Source organism: Hemiscyllium ocellatum, chromosome 12 (genome assembly GCF_020745735.1).
Source record: "Hemiscyllium ocellatum isolate sHemOce1 chromosome 12, sHemOce1.pat.X.cur, whole genome shotgun sequence".
Classification (NCBI taxonomy): domain Eukaryota; kingdom Metazoa; phylum Chordata; class Chondrichthyes; order Orectolobiformes; family Hemiscylliidae; genus Hemiscyllium; species Hemiscyllium ocellatum.
The window spans coordinates 12,289,797-12,307,330 of record NC_083412.1 but is presented as its reverse complement, the minus strand read 5'-3'; the positions used below and the strand labels follow the sequence as shown (position 1 = coordinate 12,307,330).

The 17,534-nt window shown below is 45.2% G+C and overlaps 1 protein-coding gene across 2 annotated transcripts in view; it reads right to left on the bottom strand.

Moving 5' to 3' along the window:
- The window catches only part of ptchd1 (patched domain containing 1), a 44,930-nt gene extending 27,615 nt beyond the window's left edge, over positions 1 to 17,315 (bottom strand). For both annotated transcript variants that reach the window (XM_060833332.1, XM_060833331.1), the window contains exon 1: positions 16,693 to 17,315. In XM_060833332.1, coding sequence (XP_060689315.1) covers positions 16,693 to 17,097 — 405 coding nt within the window. In that variant the 5' untranslated portion in view covers positions 17,098 to 17,315. The remainder of the gene's footprint in view (positions 1 to 16,692) is intronic.
- Between the last annotated feature and the right edge of the window lie 219 nt (positions 17,316 to 17,534).

Sequence of the window (17,534 nt, the reverse complement as noted above, 5' to 3'; positions counted from 1 at the left end):
GTATATGGCTATGCCAGTTCAGTTTATACAGTCACAGAGTCATACAGCACAGAAACAGACCAACTTGTCCATGCCGACCAGGTTTCCTGAACTGAAATAGACTCATTTGCCTACATTTAGCCCATATCCTTCTATATGTTTCCTATCTATGTACCTGTTCAAATGTCTTTTATATGTTGTAATTGTACCCATTTCTACCACTCCCTCTGGCAGCCCATTTTATACATGCACTACCCTCTGTGTGAAAAAGTTGCCCTCAGGTCACTTTTAAATCTTTCCCTTCTCACCTTAAACCTATACCCTCTAGTTTTGGACTCACCTACCATGGGTAAAAGACCTTGGCTCTTCAACTCATCTATGCCCCTCATGTCACCCCTCAGCTTCCTACACTCCAGGGAAAATAGTCCCAGCCTCTCCTTATAACTTATCCTTCTAGCCTCGCTAACACCCTTTTAGATCATTTTTGCACCCTTTCCAATTTAATAATATCCTTCCTATAGCAGGATGACCAGAATTGTATGCAATATTTCAAATGTGGCTTATCAAATGTCTTGTACAGTTGGCAGCCCCAACTCTTGTAGTCAATGCTCTGACCAATGAAGGCAAACATGCCAAACACCTTCTTCATCACTCGTGACGCCACTTTCAAGGAATTATATACCTGTACCCTGGGTCTTTCTGTTTCTGACCAAAGGATGATGATGGTGAGGGAATCAATTATTGTAATGCCACTGAATATCAAGAGGTGACACTTAGATAGTCTTTTATTGGAGATAGTCACTAAGTGGTATTTGTGTAACACAAATATTACTTGTCACTTGTCAGCCCAAACGGGGATATTGTTCAAATCTTGCTGCATCTGAACATGAACTACCTCAGTATCTGTGGAGTTGTACAAGTTGCTGAACATGGTGCAACCATCAGTAATGATGGCGTAGAGAAAGTCATTGATGACACAACTAAAGATAATTGTAGCTAAGACACTACTACCCTAATGAACACTGGCAGAGATGTCCTGGAGCTGAGATGACTAACATCTAACAACCACAATCATCTTCCTTTGTGCCAGGTATGACTCCAATCAGTGAAACATTTTCCTCTAATTCCCACTGTCTCCAGTTTTGTTTGAGCTCCTTGATGCCTCACTTAATCAAATGTAGACGTGATGTCAAGGGCTGTGACTTCCACCTCACCTCGGGAATTCAGCTCTTTTGTCCATGTTTGAGAGGCTAGGAGCTGACAGTTACACAAACTGGGCATCATGGAGCAGGTTATTGCTGAGCAAATGATACTTGACAGCACTGTTGATGGCACCTTCCATCACTTTACTGACCATTGACAGTAAAGTGACGATAAAGCATTAATTGTTGGGATTAGAATTGCTCTGCATTTTGTTTGCCTGGTCAGGAAGATACCTGTGTTGTAGCTGTAATGGAACAGTTTGACTAGAGCTGAGGCATGTTCTGCAACACATCTTCAGTAATATCCCCAGAATGTTGTCAGGTCCCATCGCATTTGCAGTACCTAATCCCCTAAAAATTTCTTAATATCATGTGGAGTCCTCAGTTCAAAGTCCTGTGATGTTGAGGACCACTGGAGGAGGCCAAGATGAATCATCCATTTGGTACTTCTGGCTGAAAATTGCAGCAAATCCTTCAGCCTTATCTTTTGCACTGAAGTGCTGGGCTCTCCCATCATTGAGAATGGGGATATTTGTGGAGCTTCCTCCTCCAGTAACTATCCACTCGCATTCAACTCTGGATGTGGCTGGACTGATTCATCAGCTGTGGGAGGGCTTAATTCTAAAACACCACGTTCCTGAAAATGGCCCTGTACTGAAGAAGTGCTGCTATTATGTGATTTTCTTATAACAGGGGATCGCACGGGAATGGAACTTTTTTTTTAGATTACTTACAGTGTGGAAACAGGACCTTCAGCCCAACAAGTCCACACCAACACACCACCCACCCATACATTTGCCCCTTACCTAACACTACGGGCAATTTAGCCTGGCCAATTCACCTGACCCGCACATCTTTGGACTGTGGGAGGAAACCGGAGCACCCGGAAGAAACCCACGCAGACACAGGGAGAACGTGCAAACTCCACACAGTCAGTTGCCTGAGGCGGGAATTGAATCCAGGTCTCTGGCGCTGTGAGGCAGCAGTGCTAACCACTGTGCCACCCACTGTCGTGTCATATCAAAACAGACTGTAACTGGTGGTACGTAAGTGCACATCAGATTGTGCAAAGGTAGTTACCTGATTGTAAGGGGAATGACTCTAAGAAGGGGGACATAGAGCTGATGGGTTAGGATGGTTGCCCAGTTACAAGGTGAGCTTCTCAGGTGGACAGAAATTTTGACCTTACCGGAGCTGGCACCTGGATGGTATTGGACCTAGTGACTTAACAGTTTAAGATGACACTGATAGTACTGGGGGAAGTACTGGAGCAAGTACCTGGATGGTATTAGAATGGATATCTGGATGGTGATACAGCAGGTACCATGACAATATTATAGCAGATATCTGATAGTCTTAGAGCGAGAGTCTTGGATGAGAGCAAGTATTCTGACGGTATTAGAGTGGGTTTCTGGATGGTAATGAAGCAAGTACCTTGATAGTATGAGAACTAAGAAGTAACTTGACTGCACTGGGGCAGGTACCTGGATTTACTTGGATGGTATTCTAGATAATATCTTGACAGCAGTAGAGCTGGTACCTGCACTGTAATAGAACACCTTGACAGTATTGAAGTGGATATCCAGATAGCATCAGTGAGTACTTTGACAGTATTTATGAAAAGTGGTAAAGATAAAACAGAAAACTACAGGCCATTGAGCCTGTGGTAGGGAAACTATTGGAATAATTCTACCAAATTAACTTCCAGTTAGAGAGGCAAGAACGAATCAAAGGTGACGAGCACTGCTTTGTAAAGGGTTTGATTTGTGAAGGGTAACAAATTTGATTGCATTTTTTGAGGAGATAATTTGGTGTGTAAATGAGGCTATTGCACTTGATGTAATCTACATGTCAGAGATTCAACAAGGTCTTGCTTGGCAGACTGGTTAAGAAGTTAAGAGCCCTTAGGATATAGCAATTTGGCAGACTGGATCCAAAATTGGTTTAGTGGCAGGAAGCAAAGGATGATTGTCAATGGGAGTTTCTGTGACTGGAACTCACAATGTTGTTTGAAGTGTACATTAATGATCTAGGTATTAATCTAGGTTTGATCACTAAGTGCACAAATGATACGAAAGCTGATGGCGTGTTAAGTAGCAAGGAAAGCCTTCAACAACAGGTAGTTCTCCTATAATGCAGATTTATTAAACACAACTTGTGAAGTGCCAACCTTTTGTTTCATAAAGCAATCTCCCATTTGCTGTTATGCAATGCTCATCTCTGGTACTAAGTGTTGCGGTGCACAGAGGACTGGGCTCCATGTTCGCAACACGTGATCAATCAGCTTATGCACTTTCACATGAAGAACTTTGTAAAAGGTATTGAAATGTTTGTGCCATTGGACTTGGAAAAGCATTGCGAAAATGTATCTACAGCCTGAGGACGCGAAACTGAGAGCAATCTGTTAATTTAAAAACTTAAAAGATTTGAGATAAGAGTGAAATTTCACTGGAATTAATTAACAGTAAAAGGACAGTGTTGAGAAGCAGTTTGAAACCTGGCTTTGTTGTTTGTAATAACAGCTTTTTTCTTTTTATGTTTAAAAAACATGTTTAGATGTTAAAGAATATCTGCAGACTTATGTGAATCTGGTTCAGTGACTAATTACTATGGTAACCAACTGCAAAAAACAACCAGTAACAGGGGCTTGGACACGGTCAGTCAGCTGCTCAGGGTGGTCAGAGTCAGGGAACTCTGCACATAGTGAATGAGGGAGAGAGAAGTGGGTTGCACACTGCTACTTTTGGGGCATGTGCACAGATATCCTGAAGAAGTGAGTAGGCTGTGTACAAGAGATTCAGGGTTAGTCAGGGTCCGTTATTAGCGAGCATGAGAGTGAGTGGGGAAGATGTTGCAGGAAATGGGTACAGTAGCAGAGATAGAGTGAATGTGAGGTATCCACAAGATGGTGGCACTTTCACTGGCCGAGTGGAGGAGGTCATTGATCTTCTTTCTACATTCTGTGCATTCCTTCAGATGGTTGAGACTGCACTGGCCTGAATGTTAATCCTGGTCCAGCTTGGTGTGGTTCCAGTAGAATGGCGTCCTCTGTTGGCCTGGAAGAAAAGGACATCCTGCCTCTGCATCACACCATCCCCATCAGCAGCATCTCCCTGTCCCTGCTCACAAAGAACATTGTCTGCCACATCCAGGGCCAATGTCAGGAACCATGCAGGATACTCCGGACTGATAGCTCTTGTCTGGGTGCAAAATATCTTTTCAAAGAAGGTGCTGCATCGCAGATGTTAACCTATTTTGGGATATCCAGAAAGTGGTGAGTTGTTTTGGAAATGACATATGGTTTGATGGTGCTAGAATGTGTGAAAGGGGCACCAAAGGGTGGGGCAGGTGATAAATCAGGCCGGTTTTCTAAAATAAGGTGATAGATGTCCCCAAGCATCCCGATGTGAAACCCTATTAAAAACTTGACACTAAGCAAAAGAAATTAAGATTCAGTCCTTGATCTACGAAGGCAGGTTTCATTCTGGAATCTGAGTTGTGCAGTGTTACCATTCGATGGGATCAGAAGACTGGCTAGAATGTATTGTAGTCAGCAGTTTTTGATGCCAATCAAGAATGTTGAAGATTCTGATTAATTGTACTATACAGTATCGTACAACAGGTAAAACTGACTTAGATTGTGCTATCGTTCATATTAGGCTAATATTTCTGGTGGTTAGCCTGTTTTTCCAATAGGCTTCATTATTTCTAATGCATGATTCTCTATAACATGGCATCGCATGGGAACACAACTACAGCATTACAGGAGCACTACCTGTACAGGACAATATAGATGAGCTGATGAGTGAGAAATGGAATTTAATCCTTAAAATTGTGAGGTAATGTATTTTGGGACAGTAAGTAAGGCAAGGAAGTTGAATGGTAGGACCCTTGGAAGTATTGAAGATCGGAAGGACCTTAGTGTGCATGTCCAAATACCCTTGAAGGCAGTAGTATGGGTAGATAGGTGGTTAACAAGATTTATGGGAACTTGCCTTTGTGAGTCAAGGCACTGAATACAAGAGCAAAGTGGCTATGATGGAATCGTGTGTAATGTTAGTTAGGCCAACCTGAAGTACTCTGTGCAGTTCTGGTTGCCACACTAGAGAAAGGATATGACTGCACTAGAGAGGATGCAGAAGAGATTCACCAGGTTGATGCCTGGGCTGGACTGGTTCAGCTATGAAAGACTAGATAGACTGGGCTGCTTTCCTGACAGCAAAGGGGGCTGAGGGGGGACCTTATTGCATAAAGTGCACAAAGTTCTGAAGGGCATAGAAATAAATAGGGAGAGGCTTTTCCCCTTAGCAGAGGACTGAATAACCAGTGGGCACAATTTTAATGCAAGAGCAGGTGGTTTAGAGGAGATTTGTGAAAACTAAATTCTCACAGAGGATCGTGTGTTTCTGGAACTGAGTGTCTAAAAGACAAATAGAGGCATTTAAGAGCTATTTAGATTAACACTTGAAATACTATAGTATACAAGGCTACAGGTCAAGTGCTGGCAAATGCAATTACAATAGATGGGTGTTTGATGACTGGTGCAGACATGATAGGCCAAACTGCCTTTTTCTATGCTGTAAAAATGCTATGACTCTTGACTATTAGGTGTTGTATTGATACAGACAAGTTACTCACTCTGACACCATCCAGATAGTCCATCCAATATTGTCAAAATACTTTCTCTATCACCATCCAGATATCCACTCCAATTTGTCGTGAGACTGGTTCTAATACTATCCAGATATCCACTCTCATACCAGCTTGAATACTGTCAGGATACTGTCTGTCATACTATATATTTCCACCCTAATACTCAGAGTCATAGAGATTCTACAGCATGGAAAGAGGCCCTTTGGCCCATCATGTTTGCATCAGTCATCAAACATCTTGACAGTATGACAGCAAGTATCTGGATGATATTACAGCAAATCGTATGAGGAAAGGCTGAGGCACTTGGGGCTGTTCTCAATGGAGAAAAGAAGGTTTAGGGGTGACTTGATAGAGGTGTACAAGATGATTAGGGGTTTAGATAGGGTTGACCATGAGAACCTTTTTCCACGTATAGAGTCAGCTATTACGAGGGGGCATAGCTTTAAATTAAGGGGTGGTAGGTATAGGACAGATGTTAGGGGTAGATTCTTTACTCAGCGAGTCGTGAGTTCATGGAATGCCCTGCCAGTAACAGCGGTGGACTCTCCCTCTTTATGGGCATTTAAACAGGCATTGGATAGACATATGGAGGATAGTGGGCTAGTGTAGGTTAGGTGGGCTTGGATCGGCGCAACATCGAGGGCCGAAGGGCCTGTACTGCGCTGTATTGTTCTATGTTCTATCTAGATTTTAATAGAGCAAGCAACTTTACAGTATTACAGTTGGGTATCTTATCAATGTTACTGCAGGTATCTGGATGGTGTTACCGTGGATATCTTAACAGTATTTGACTAGGTGTCTGGATGGTATTAATGTTAAGTATTGTGACTATTCGATCAGGTATCTGGATGTCACTAGAACAAGTATCTTGTCATTATTTGACCAATTATCTAGATTGTATTAATGTAAGTACCTTAAGAGTACAGAGGTCTCTGGACAATGAGCATCTTGACAATATTAGGCCAAGTATCTAGAAGGTGGTATTGGTGGAAGTATCTTGACAGTATTAGAGCAGATATGTCTATCATATTCAAGTGAGTTTCTTGACAGTAGTAGACCAAGAATCTGGATGGCATTAGCCTATCTTAACAGTATTAGAGCAAATATCTTTTCAGCGATCGTGTGGGTATCTGAACTGTAGATGATGATCAAATATCTTGACAGTATAAGAATGGGTCTATGGATGATATTAAAGTGAATATCATGTCAGTATTGAGTATGCATCTTGAAAGTATTAATGTGAATATCTGAATTGTACTGGATCAAATATCTTGACTGGTACGAGAGTAGTTATCTGAATGCTAATACAGGAAGTGTTGAGACAGTCAGGCTGAGAATTTGAATGGTAATAACCTGAGTACATTGACACATATACAGAATGTATCTTGATCTGGATAGTATTGGCACAATCATCTTATCAGTATTTGGATGGCATCCGATCAAGTATCCTGACAGTAGTAGAGTAGGTAGCTGGCTGGTATTAGAATGAGAATATTGACATTATTAGGCCGAGTATCTGGACATTATTGTCATAATTAGACTAGGTATCTGAATAGTAGAAGAGAGAATTTCTTGACAGAGTGAGTATCTTGACTGTATTAGAGAAGGCATCTTCACAGTATTAGAGTGCAGATCTGGCTGAAATTAGACTGAGAATGTGTATGTTATGGTATGAGCACAAGTATTCTCAGTATTAGAAGCTATTACAGCAAGTACCTTTACAATATTAGACGGTGTCTTAATGCCATTAGATCACTTTGTCAGTATTAGAGCAGGTATCTGGATGATATTAGACTGAATTTCTTGTCAGTGGTGGGTGAGCAATTATCTGGTTGGTATTAGAGTGGGTATCTTGACAGTGGTTATCTAGATGCTAATAGAGCAAGTGTTGTGACAGTATTGGGCCAAGAATTTGGATGGTAACAGCTTGAGTATATTGACATATTTAGAGCACATATCTGGATGATAGTAGCACAATCATCTTGTCAGAATTTGGATCATATTTGAACCATTCAGGAATCCTGAAGAAGGGCTCGTGCCCGAAACGTCGATTCTCCCGCTCCTTGCATGCTGCCTGACCTGCTGTGCTTTTCCAGCAACACATTTTCAGCATTTGTCACCTTGTGCCTGTTCCACCATTTAACACAACCATGACTGTTTTGAGGCTTCAACTGCACCTTCCTGCATTATCCGTTTATCTTTTGAATCCAGCAAATCTATTTATCTCTGATGAATTGTGTGTAAGCAGTTCCCTGGAGCAGAAAATTCCAAAGGCTCTCTGAGCGAAAACATTTCTCCTTAGTCCCAAATGGCCAACTGCCTATTCTGAAATCATGACTGAGTTCTTGACTTCTCAACAAGTGCAAACATGCTTCCAGAGGCTAACCTGTCATGGGTGAAGGGTTGTCTGATTGGGTGTGAGAGTAATTTAGCTGACTGAGGGAATATCTGATACAATGAAAGGGTTATCCAATGGGTGAGACAATATCTGATCAGATGAGATTGTATCCAAGAGGATGAGGAGGAAATCTGACCTGGTGATAGGATACTGAAGGCAAATGGGTAACAAATATGAAGGGACACCTGACAGTGAGGGGTTATTCGAGTAGATGAGAGGGTATCTGATGAGGCAATGGAGTGTTTAATGGGGGAATGTTGGGTACAGAATGTTGTGGAGGATGTCTGATGATGAGGTTGAGGGGATACTTGATGGGATGAGGATATTTGGTGGGATGAGGGGGTAATTGACAAGTGATGAGATGGTATTTGAGATGAACAGTTGGGCAGTGGTGAGCTAAGGGGTATTAGATGAAGGGCTATGTGAACCAATAAGGTAGCATTTGAGGGGATGAGTGGGTAACTGAATAGATGAGACTCTATTTCAGGAAATGGGGCAAGATGGATATTTGATGATATGGGAGTGAAGGTGAGGAGGGAATAATTTCATGACATGGGGTATTTGATGGGATGAAGATGATGGGGGTTTCTGATGGGATTTGGAGGCAATTGAATTTATGGAGGGTTTGGTGGCAGGGGAATATTTGATTGTGTGTGGATATTTGGTTTTAGGAGTTATTTGATGTTTTAGGGTTAGCTGATAAGAAGGGTTATTTGAAATGATAAATGGGTATTGATGGAATGGGGGTATTTAATAGTATGGGGTATCTGACGGAGTGAGGAGAAAATGATCAATGGGATGAGCAGCTGTGTGATTGGTTGAGTGAGGGGATAGCTGATATAACAGAAGCATTTGACTATTTCGGAGTTATTTGATTATTTTGGGGGGGGGTGCAGTTGATGGTTATGACGTTATCTGATGGGTAGGATCTGTCATGACCTGCAGGATGAGGCTAATACTTGAGGAGGGGTTATTTGATCAGGGTTTCCATTCTGACCTGCAGATGGGGATATTTAATGAGAAAGAGACAGTTTGATGAGGGGCTCTGTTCTAACCTACAGCTGAAGGGGTTATTTGATAATGAAGGGGGTATTTGATGGTGACAGTATTTGATGGTGAAGGTGGTATTTGTTGATGAATGGGTATTTGATGAAGGGGGTATCTGATGGTGAAGGGAGCGGGTATTTTATAGTGATGGGGTATTTGATGACAGCTCTGCTCTGACTTGCAGGATGAGATGGTATTTGATGAAGGGGGTATTTCTTGATGAGGGGATATTTGATGGCGTAGGGTGTATTTGACGGTAAAGGGCATGGTGATGAGGGGGGTATTTGATGATGAGGGTTTATTTGATGATGAGGGTTTATTTGATGATGAGGGGTTATTTGATGATGAGGAGTTATGTAATGATGAGGAGTTATGTAATGATGAGGAGTTATTTAATGATGAAAGGTTATTTAATGACAGCTCCGCTGTGAGCTGCAGGATGAACTGGATGTGTTGCGGTTCCAGCAGGTTCCTGGACGACATTGCAGCTGTCCCAGCGGGTGACAAGGAGCCAGCCATAATGCCCTGGGCTCTATAGGTGGAGGGTGGGGGTATTTGATGGTGATGACGGGGGGTATTTGATAATGAAGTGGGTATTTGATGGTGAAGGGTGGAGGTATTTGACAGTGAAGGGCAGAGGTATTTGATGGTGATGGGGTATTTAATGGTGAAGGGGCATTTGATGGCACAGGGGTATTTGATGGTGAAGGGGCTATTTGATAATGAAGTGGGGTATTTGATGGTGAAGTGAGGTATTTGTTGATGAGGGCGTATTTTATGGTGAAGGGGGCATTTGATGGTAAAGGAGAGGGGTGTTCCATGGTGATGAGGGGGTATTTGCTGGTGAAGGTTGGGGGCATATGATGGTGGGGGTATTTGATGACACTCCGCTCTGACCTGCAGGACAGGTTGGTATTTTGTGTATGGGGTATTTGATGGTAAAGGGTATTTGATAGCTCCACTCTGACCTGCATGATGAGCTGGTATTTGATAGTGAAGGGGGGTATTTGATGGCATGGGGGGGTATTTGATGGTGTAGAGCAATATTTGATGATGTAGAGGGTATTTGATGAAGGGGGTATTTTATGAAGAGGGGTATTAGATGGTGAAGGGGGTATTTGATGGTATAGGGGATATTGATGGTGAAGGGGGTATTTGATAGTGAAGGGGGAGAGGTGGGGGTATTTGGTGAAGGGGGTATTTGATGAAGGGTGCGGGTATTTGATAGTTCCGCTCTGACCTGCAGGATGAGCTGGTATCTGATGGTGTAGGGGGGTATTTGATGGTGAAGGGGGAGGGGGTGGGGTATTTGATGGTAGGTGGGGGTATTTGATGAAGAGGAGAGGGGGTGGGGGTATTTGATGGTGTAGGGGGTATTTGATGAAGGATGGAGGTATTTGATGATAGCTCTGCTCTGACCTGCAGGATGAGCTGATATTTGATGGTGAAGGGGGGTATTTAATGGGTGGGGGTATTTGATAGCTCTCTCTGACCTGCAGGATTAACTGGTATTTGATGGTGAAGGGTGTGGGTTTTTGATGAAATGGGCGTATTTGAAGGATGGTGGGGGTATTTGATGATAGCTCCGCTCTGACCTGCAGAATGAGCTGTATTTGATGGTGTGGGGGGTATTTAATGAAGGGGGAGTGGGGGTATTTGATGAAGGGGGAGGTGGTGGGCGTATTTGATGAAGGGTGGGGGTATTTGATGGTGTAGGGGGGTATTTGAAGAAGAGTGGGGTATTTGATGAAGGGGGAGTTTGGTGAAGGGTGGGGGTATTTGATGATAGCTCCGCTCAGACCTACAGGATGAGCCGGTATTTGATGGTGTAGGGGGGGTTTTGATGAAGGGGGAGGGGATGGGGGTATTTGAAGCAGGGGCATTTGATGGTGTAGGGGATATTTGAGGAAGGGTAAGGGGTATTTTATGGTGTGGGGGTATTTGATGTGAAGGAGGGTATTTGATGAAGGGTGGGGGGTATTTGATGGTGTGGGGATATTTGATGAAGGGTGGGGTTATTTGATGAAGGGTGGGGTTATTTGATGAAGGATGGGGTTATTTGATGAAGGGTGGGGTTATTTGATGAAGGGGGTATTTAATGAAGGGAGTATTTGAAGGGTGGGGGCATTTGATGGTGAAGGAGGATATTTGATGAAGGGGTATTTGATGAAGGGTGGGGGGTATTTGATGGTGTGGGTATATTTGATGAAGGGTGGGGTTATTTGATGAAGGGGGTATTTAATGAAGGGAGTATTTGAAGGGTGGGGGTATTTGATGGTATAGGGGTATTTGATGAAGGGTGGGGGTATTTGATGAAGGGGTATTTGATGAAGTGTGGGGGTATTTGATGGTGAAGGGGATACTTGATGAAGGTTGTATTTGATGGTGAAGGGGGTATTTGATGAAGGGGGTATTTGATGAAGGGTGGGGTATTTGATGGTGAAGGGGATATTTGATGAAGGGGGTATTTGATGAAGGGTGGGGTATTTGATGGTGAAGGGGATATTTGATGAAGGGCGTATTTGATGGTGAAGGGTGGAATTTGATGGCATGGGGGGTATTTGTTGGTGTGGGGGGGTATTTGATGAAGAGGGGTATTTGATGGTGTCAGGAGTATTTGATGGTATAGGGGGATATTTGAAGAAGGTTGGGGGTATTTTATGATAGCTCCACTCTGACCTGCAGGATGAGCTGGTATTTGATAGTGAATGGGGGTATTTGATGCGGGGGTATTTAATGCAGGGGATATTTGATGATAGCTCCACTCTGACCTGCAGGATGAACTGGTATTTGATGGTGAAGTGGGTATTTGATGATAGCTCCGTTCTGACCTGCAGGATAAGCTGGTATTTGATGGTGAAAGGGGTATTTGATGAAGGGGGTATTTGATAGTGAAGGGGTATTTGATGAAGAGGAGGGGGTGGGGGTATTTGATGAAGGGTGGGGGTAGTGGATGATAGCTCTGCTCTAACCTGCAGGATGAGCTGGTATTTGATGGTGTGGGGGGTATTTGATGGCCATGGGGATATTTAATGGTGAAGGGGTTATTTGATGGTGAAGGGGGTAATAATGGTCAAGGGGGTATTTCATGAAGGGGAGGAGGTGGTGGTATTTGATGAAGGGGATATTTGATGATAGCTCCGCTCTGACCTGCATGATGAGCTGGTATTTGATGGTGAAGGGGGGTACTTGATGACATGGGGGTATTTGATGGTGTAGAGGGTATTTGATGAAGAGGGGTATTTGATGGTGTAGGGGGTATTTGATGAAGAGGGGTATTTGATGGTGAAGGGGGTAATTGATGATATGGGGGATATTTGATGGTGAAGGGGGATATTTGATGGTGAAGGGGGTATTTGATGGTGAAGGGGGAGAGGTGGGGGTATTTGATGAAGCAGGGGGTATTTGATGAAGGGGGTTATTTGATGAAGGGTGTGGGTATTTGATGATAGCTCCGCTCTGACCTGCAGGATGAGCTGGTACCTGATGGTGTAGGGGGGTATTTGATGGTGAAGGGGGGAGGGGGTGGGGTATTTGATGAAGCAGGGGGGTATTTGGTGGTAGCTGGGGGTATTTGATGAAGGTTGGCGGTATTTGATAGCTCTGCTCTGACCTGCAGGATGAGCTGATATTTGATGGTGTGGGGGGTATTTGATGGTGAAGGGGGGTAATTGATGGATGGGGGCATTTGATAGCTCTGCTCTGACCTGCAAGATAAACTGGTATTTGACGAAGGGGGAGGGGGTGGAGGTATTTGAAGAACGGTGGGGTATTTGATGAAGGGGAGGGGTTGGGGTTTTGGTGAAGGTGCGGGTATTTGATGATAGCTCCGCTCAAACCTGCAGGTTGAGCTGGTATTTGATGGTGTAGGGGGGTATTTGATGAAGGGGAGGTCAAGGTATTTGATGAAGGGGTAGGGAATGGGGTATTTGATGAAGCAGGGGCATTTGGTGTAGGGGTATTTGATGAAGGGTGGAGGGGTATTTAATAGTGTGGGGGTATTTGATGATGAATGGTGGGGCATTTGATGGTGAAGGGGGTATTTGATGAGGATATTTGGTGAGGGGGTATTTGGTGAGGGTGCTATTTGGTGAGGGGGTATTTGGTGAGGGGGTATTTGATGAGGGGGTATTTGATGAGGGGGTATTTTATGAAGGGAGAATTTGAAAGGGGTATTTGATGGGGATATTTGATGAAGGGGGTATTTGATGAGGGGGGTATTTGATGAAGTATGTATTTGATGAAGGGGGTATGATTGTGAAAAGGTATTTGGAGGTATTTGATGGGGGTATTTGAAGGTGAGTATTTGATGGGAGTATTTGATGAGGTGAGTATTTGATGAGGTGAGTATTTGATGAAGGGGGTATTTGGTGAAGGGGGTATTTGGCGAAGGGGGTTTTGGATTGTGAAAGGGTATTTGATGGGGTTATTTGATGTGGTGGGTATTTGTTGAAGGGGATATTTGATGGTGAGGGGGTATTTGATGAAGGGGGTATTTGATGATAGCTCTGCTCTGACCTGCAGGATGAGGGTATTTGATGAAGGGGGTATTTGATGGTGAAGGAGGGTATTTGATGAAGGGGGTATTTGATGATAGCTATGCTCTGACCTGCAGGATGAGCTGGTATTTGATGGTGAAGCGGGTATTTGATGGTGAAGGAGGGTATTTGATGGAGGGGGTATTTGATGGAGGGGGCATTTGATGAAGGGGTATTTGATGAAGGGGCATTTGATGAAGGGATATTTGAAGGGGGATATTTGAATAAGTGGGGTATTTGAAGGGGGTATTTGATGAAGGGGGTATTTGATGGTGAAGGAGAGTATTTGAAGGGATATTTGAAGGGGGTATTTGATGAAGGGGGTATATGAAGGAGGTATTTGCTGACGGGTATTTGAAGGGGGTATTTGATGATAGCTCCGCTCTGACCTGCAGGATGAGCTGGTATTTGATGGTGAAACGGGTATTTGATGGTGAAGGAACGTATTTGATGAAGGGGGTATTTGAAGATAGCTCCGCTCTGACCTGCAGGATGAATTGGTATTTGATGGTGAAGGAGGGTATTTGATGAAGGGTGGCGTTTGAAGAAGGGGGTATTTGATGATAACTCCGCACTGACCTGCAGGATGAGCTGGTATTTGATAGTGAAGGAGGGTATTTGATGGTGAAGGAACGTATTTGATGAAGGGGGTATTTGAAGATAGCTCCGCTCTGACCTGCAGGATGAGTTGGTATTTGATAGTGAAGGAGGGTATTTGATAAAAAGGTGCATTTGATGAAGGGGGTATTTGATGAGGGGGGTATTTGATGAAGGGGGTATTTGATAAAGGGGGTATTTGATAAAGGGGGTGTTTGATGCAGGAGGTATTTGATGAGGGGGGTATTTGATGAAGCGGGGTATTTGATGAAGGAGTGTATTTGATGGGGGGTATTTGATGATGAGGGGGTATTTGATGTGGGGGGTATTTGATGATGAGGGGGGTATTTGATCACAGCTCCGCTCTGACCTGCAGGATGAGCTGGTATTTGATGGTGAAGGAGGGTATTTGATGGGGAGGGGATTTGATGTGGGGTGTATTTGATGAGGGGGGTATTTGATGAAGGGGGGGTTGATGAAGGTGATATTTGATGGTGAGGTATTTGATGATAAGGGGGTATTTGATAAAGGGGGGTAATTTATGAAGGTGGTTAATTGATGAAGGGGGTTTTGATGAGGGGGTATTTGATGAGGGGGGTATTTGATAATCGGGGTATTTGATGAAGGGGGTTTTGATGAAGGTGATATTTGATGGTGAGGAGGGTATTTGATGGGGGGCATTTGATGACGGGGTGTATTTGATGAGGGGGTATTTGATGATAAGGGGGTATTTGATGAGGGGGTATTTGATGATGAGGGGATATTTGATAATGGGGGTATTTGATGAACGGGGTTTTGATGAAGGTGATATTTGATGGTGAGGAGGGTATTTGATGGGGGGTATTTGATGAGGGGGTATTTGATGATGAGGGGGTATTTGATGAGGGGGTATTTGATGATTAGGGGGTATTTGATGATAAGGGGGGTATTTGATAAAGGGGGGTATTTGATGACAGCTCCGCTCTGACCTGCAGGATGAGCTGGTATTTGATGGTGAAGGAGGGTATTTGGTGGGGGGTATTTGATGAGGGTGGTATTTGATGAGGGGGGTATTTGATAATGGGGGTATTTGATGAAGGGGGTTTTGATGAAGGTGATATTTGATGGTGAGGAGGATATTTGATGAGGGGGGTATTTGATGATGAGGGGGTATTTGATGATGAGGGGGTATTTGATGACAGGGTGTATTTGATGAGGGGGGCATTTGATGTGGGGTGTATTTGATAATGGGGGTATTTGATGAAGGGGTTTGATGAAGGTGATATTTGATGGTGAGGAGGGTATTTGATGAGGGGGTATTTGATGATGAGGGGGTATTTGATGTGGGGTGTATTTGATGAGGGGGTATTTGATGATAAGGGGGGTATTTGATGACAGCTCCGCTCTGACCTGCAGGATGAGCTGGTATTTGATGGTGAAGGAGGGTATTTGATGAGGGGGGTATTTGATGATAATGGGGGTATTTGATGAGGGGGGTATTTGATAATGGGGGTATTTGATGAAGGGGTGTTTTGAGGAAGGTGATATTTGATGGTGAGGAGGGTATTTGATGAGGGGGTATTTGTTGATGAGGGGGGTATTTGATAAAGGGGGGTATTTGATGACAGCTCCGCTCTGACCTGCAGGATGAGCTGGTATTTGATGGTGAAGGAGGGTATTTGATGAGGGGGTATTTGATGGTGAGGAGGGTATTTGATGGTGAGGAGGGTATTTGATGGTGAAGGAGGGTATTTGATGAGGGGGTATTTGATGAGGGGGTATTTGATGGTGAGGAGGGTATTTGATGATGAAGGGGGTATTTGATGAGGGAGGGTTTTGATGGTGATATTTGATGATGGGGGTATTTGATGATGAGGGGGTATTTGATGATAAAGGGGGGTATTTGATGAAGGGGGGGGTATTTGATGACAGCTCCGCTCTGACCTGCAGGATGAGCTGGTATTTGATGATAAAGGGGGGTATTTGATGAAGGGGGGGGTATTTGATGACAGCTCCGCTCTGACCTGCAGGATGAGCTGGTATTTGATGATAAAGGGGGGTATTTGATGGTGAGGAGGGTATTTGATGGTGAAGGGGGTATTTGATGATGAGGGGGGTATTTGATGAAGGGGGTATTTGATAAGGAGGGTATTTGATGATAAAGGTGATATTTGATGATGAGGGGGTATTTGGTAAAGGGGGTATTTGATGATAAAGGGGGGTATTTGATGAAGGGGGGGTATTTGATGATGAGGGGGTATTTGGTAAAGGGGGTATTTGATGACAGCTCCGCTCTGACCTGCAGGATGAGCTGGATGTGTCGCGGCTCCAGCAGGTTGCCGTTGCCGGCTCCGTGCCCGGGCCCGGGCCCGGGCCTCCGGCCGCCGCTGCGGTGCCCGTTGCGGCGGGTGACGAGGAGGCGGCCGTACGGCCCGGGGCTCTGCAGGTGCGAGTAGAGCCGCTGCTTGCTCTGGTTGACCGGGAAGAGGCTGTTGACGAGGCTCCGCTCGATCTTGGCGAGGCTGTGTCTCGGCGCGAACAGGTACTCCATGTCGTCCTGCAGCCGGTAACGGCTGAAGCTCGCGCCCAGCAAGATGGAGAGCAGCACCGGCGCGGAGGCGAACAGCACCGGGTGGTTACCGATCAGCAAGCCCAGGCGGTAGAAGCCGCTCCGGAGGCCCCGGTGGAGCAGCTGCCGGAGCATGGTGCCCGGGCCTCGGCCTCGGCCCCCACCCCGGCCACGGCCTCACCCGCGCCCGCTCTCTCCAGAGTCCCTCCCGCAAGGCCGCAGGGGGGGAGGGGATGGGGGGCGGCGGCCTCAGAGCCCGGAGCCCGGCCGGCACCGCCGCTCCGAGCCGCCCGCCTTCACCTCCATCCCGCCCGGCCTCGCCTGCGCTCAGGCCCCGCTCCCGGAAAGGCGGCGCTGTCGGCCGGGGGGGGAGGGGGGAGGGAGAGGGAGGGGGGTGTAGGGGAGAGACAGACACAGAGAGGGAGGGAGGGAGAGGGAAGGAGGGACAGGCCGCTCCCCCCCCCCCCCCCCCAGCTCAGACCATCAGCAGCTCCGGGCCACACCCCCCCCCCAGCTCCGGGGAGGGAGAGAGGGAAGGGAAGGGGTGATGGAGGGAAGGAAGGGGTGATGGA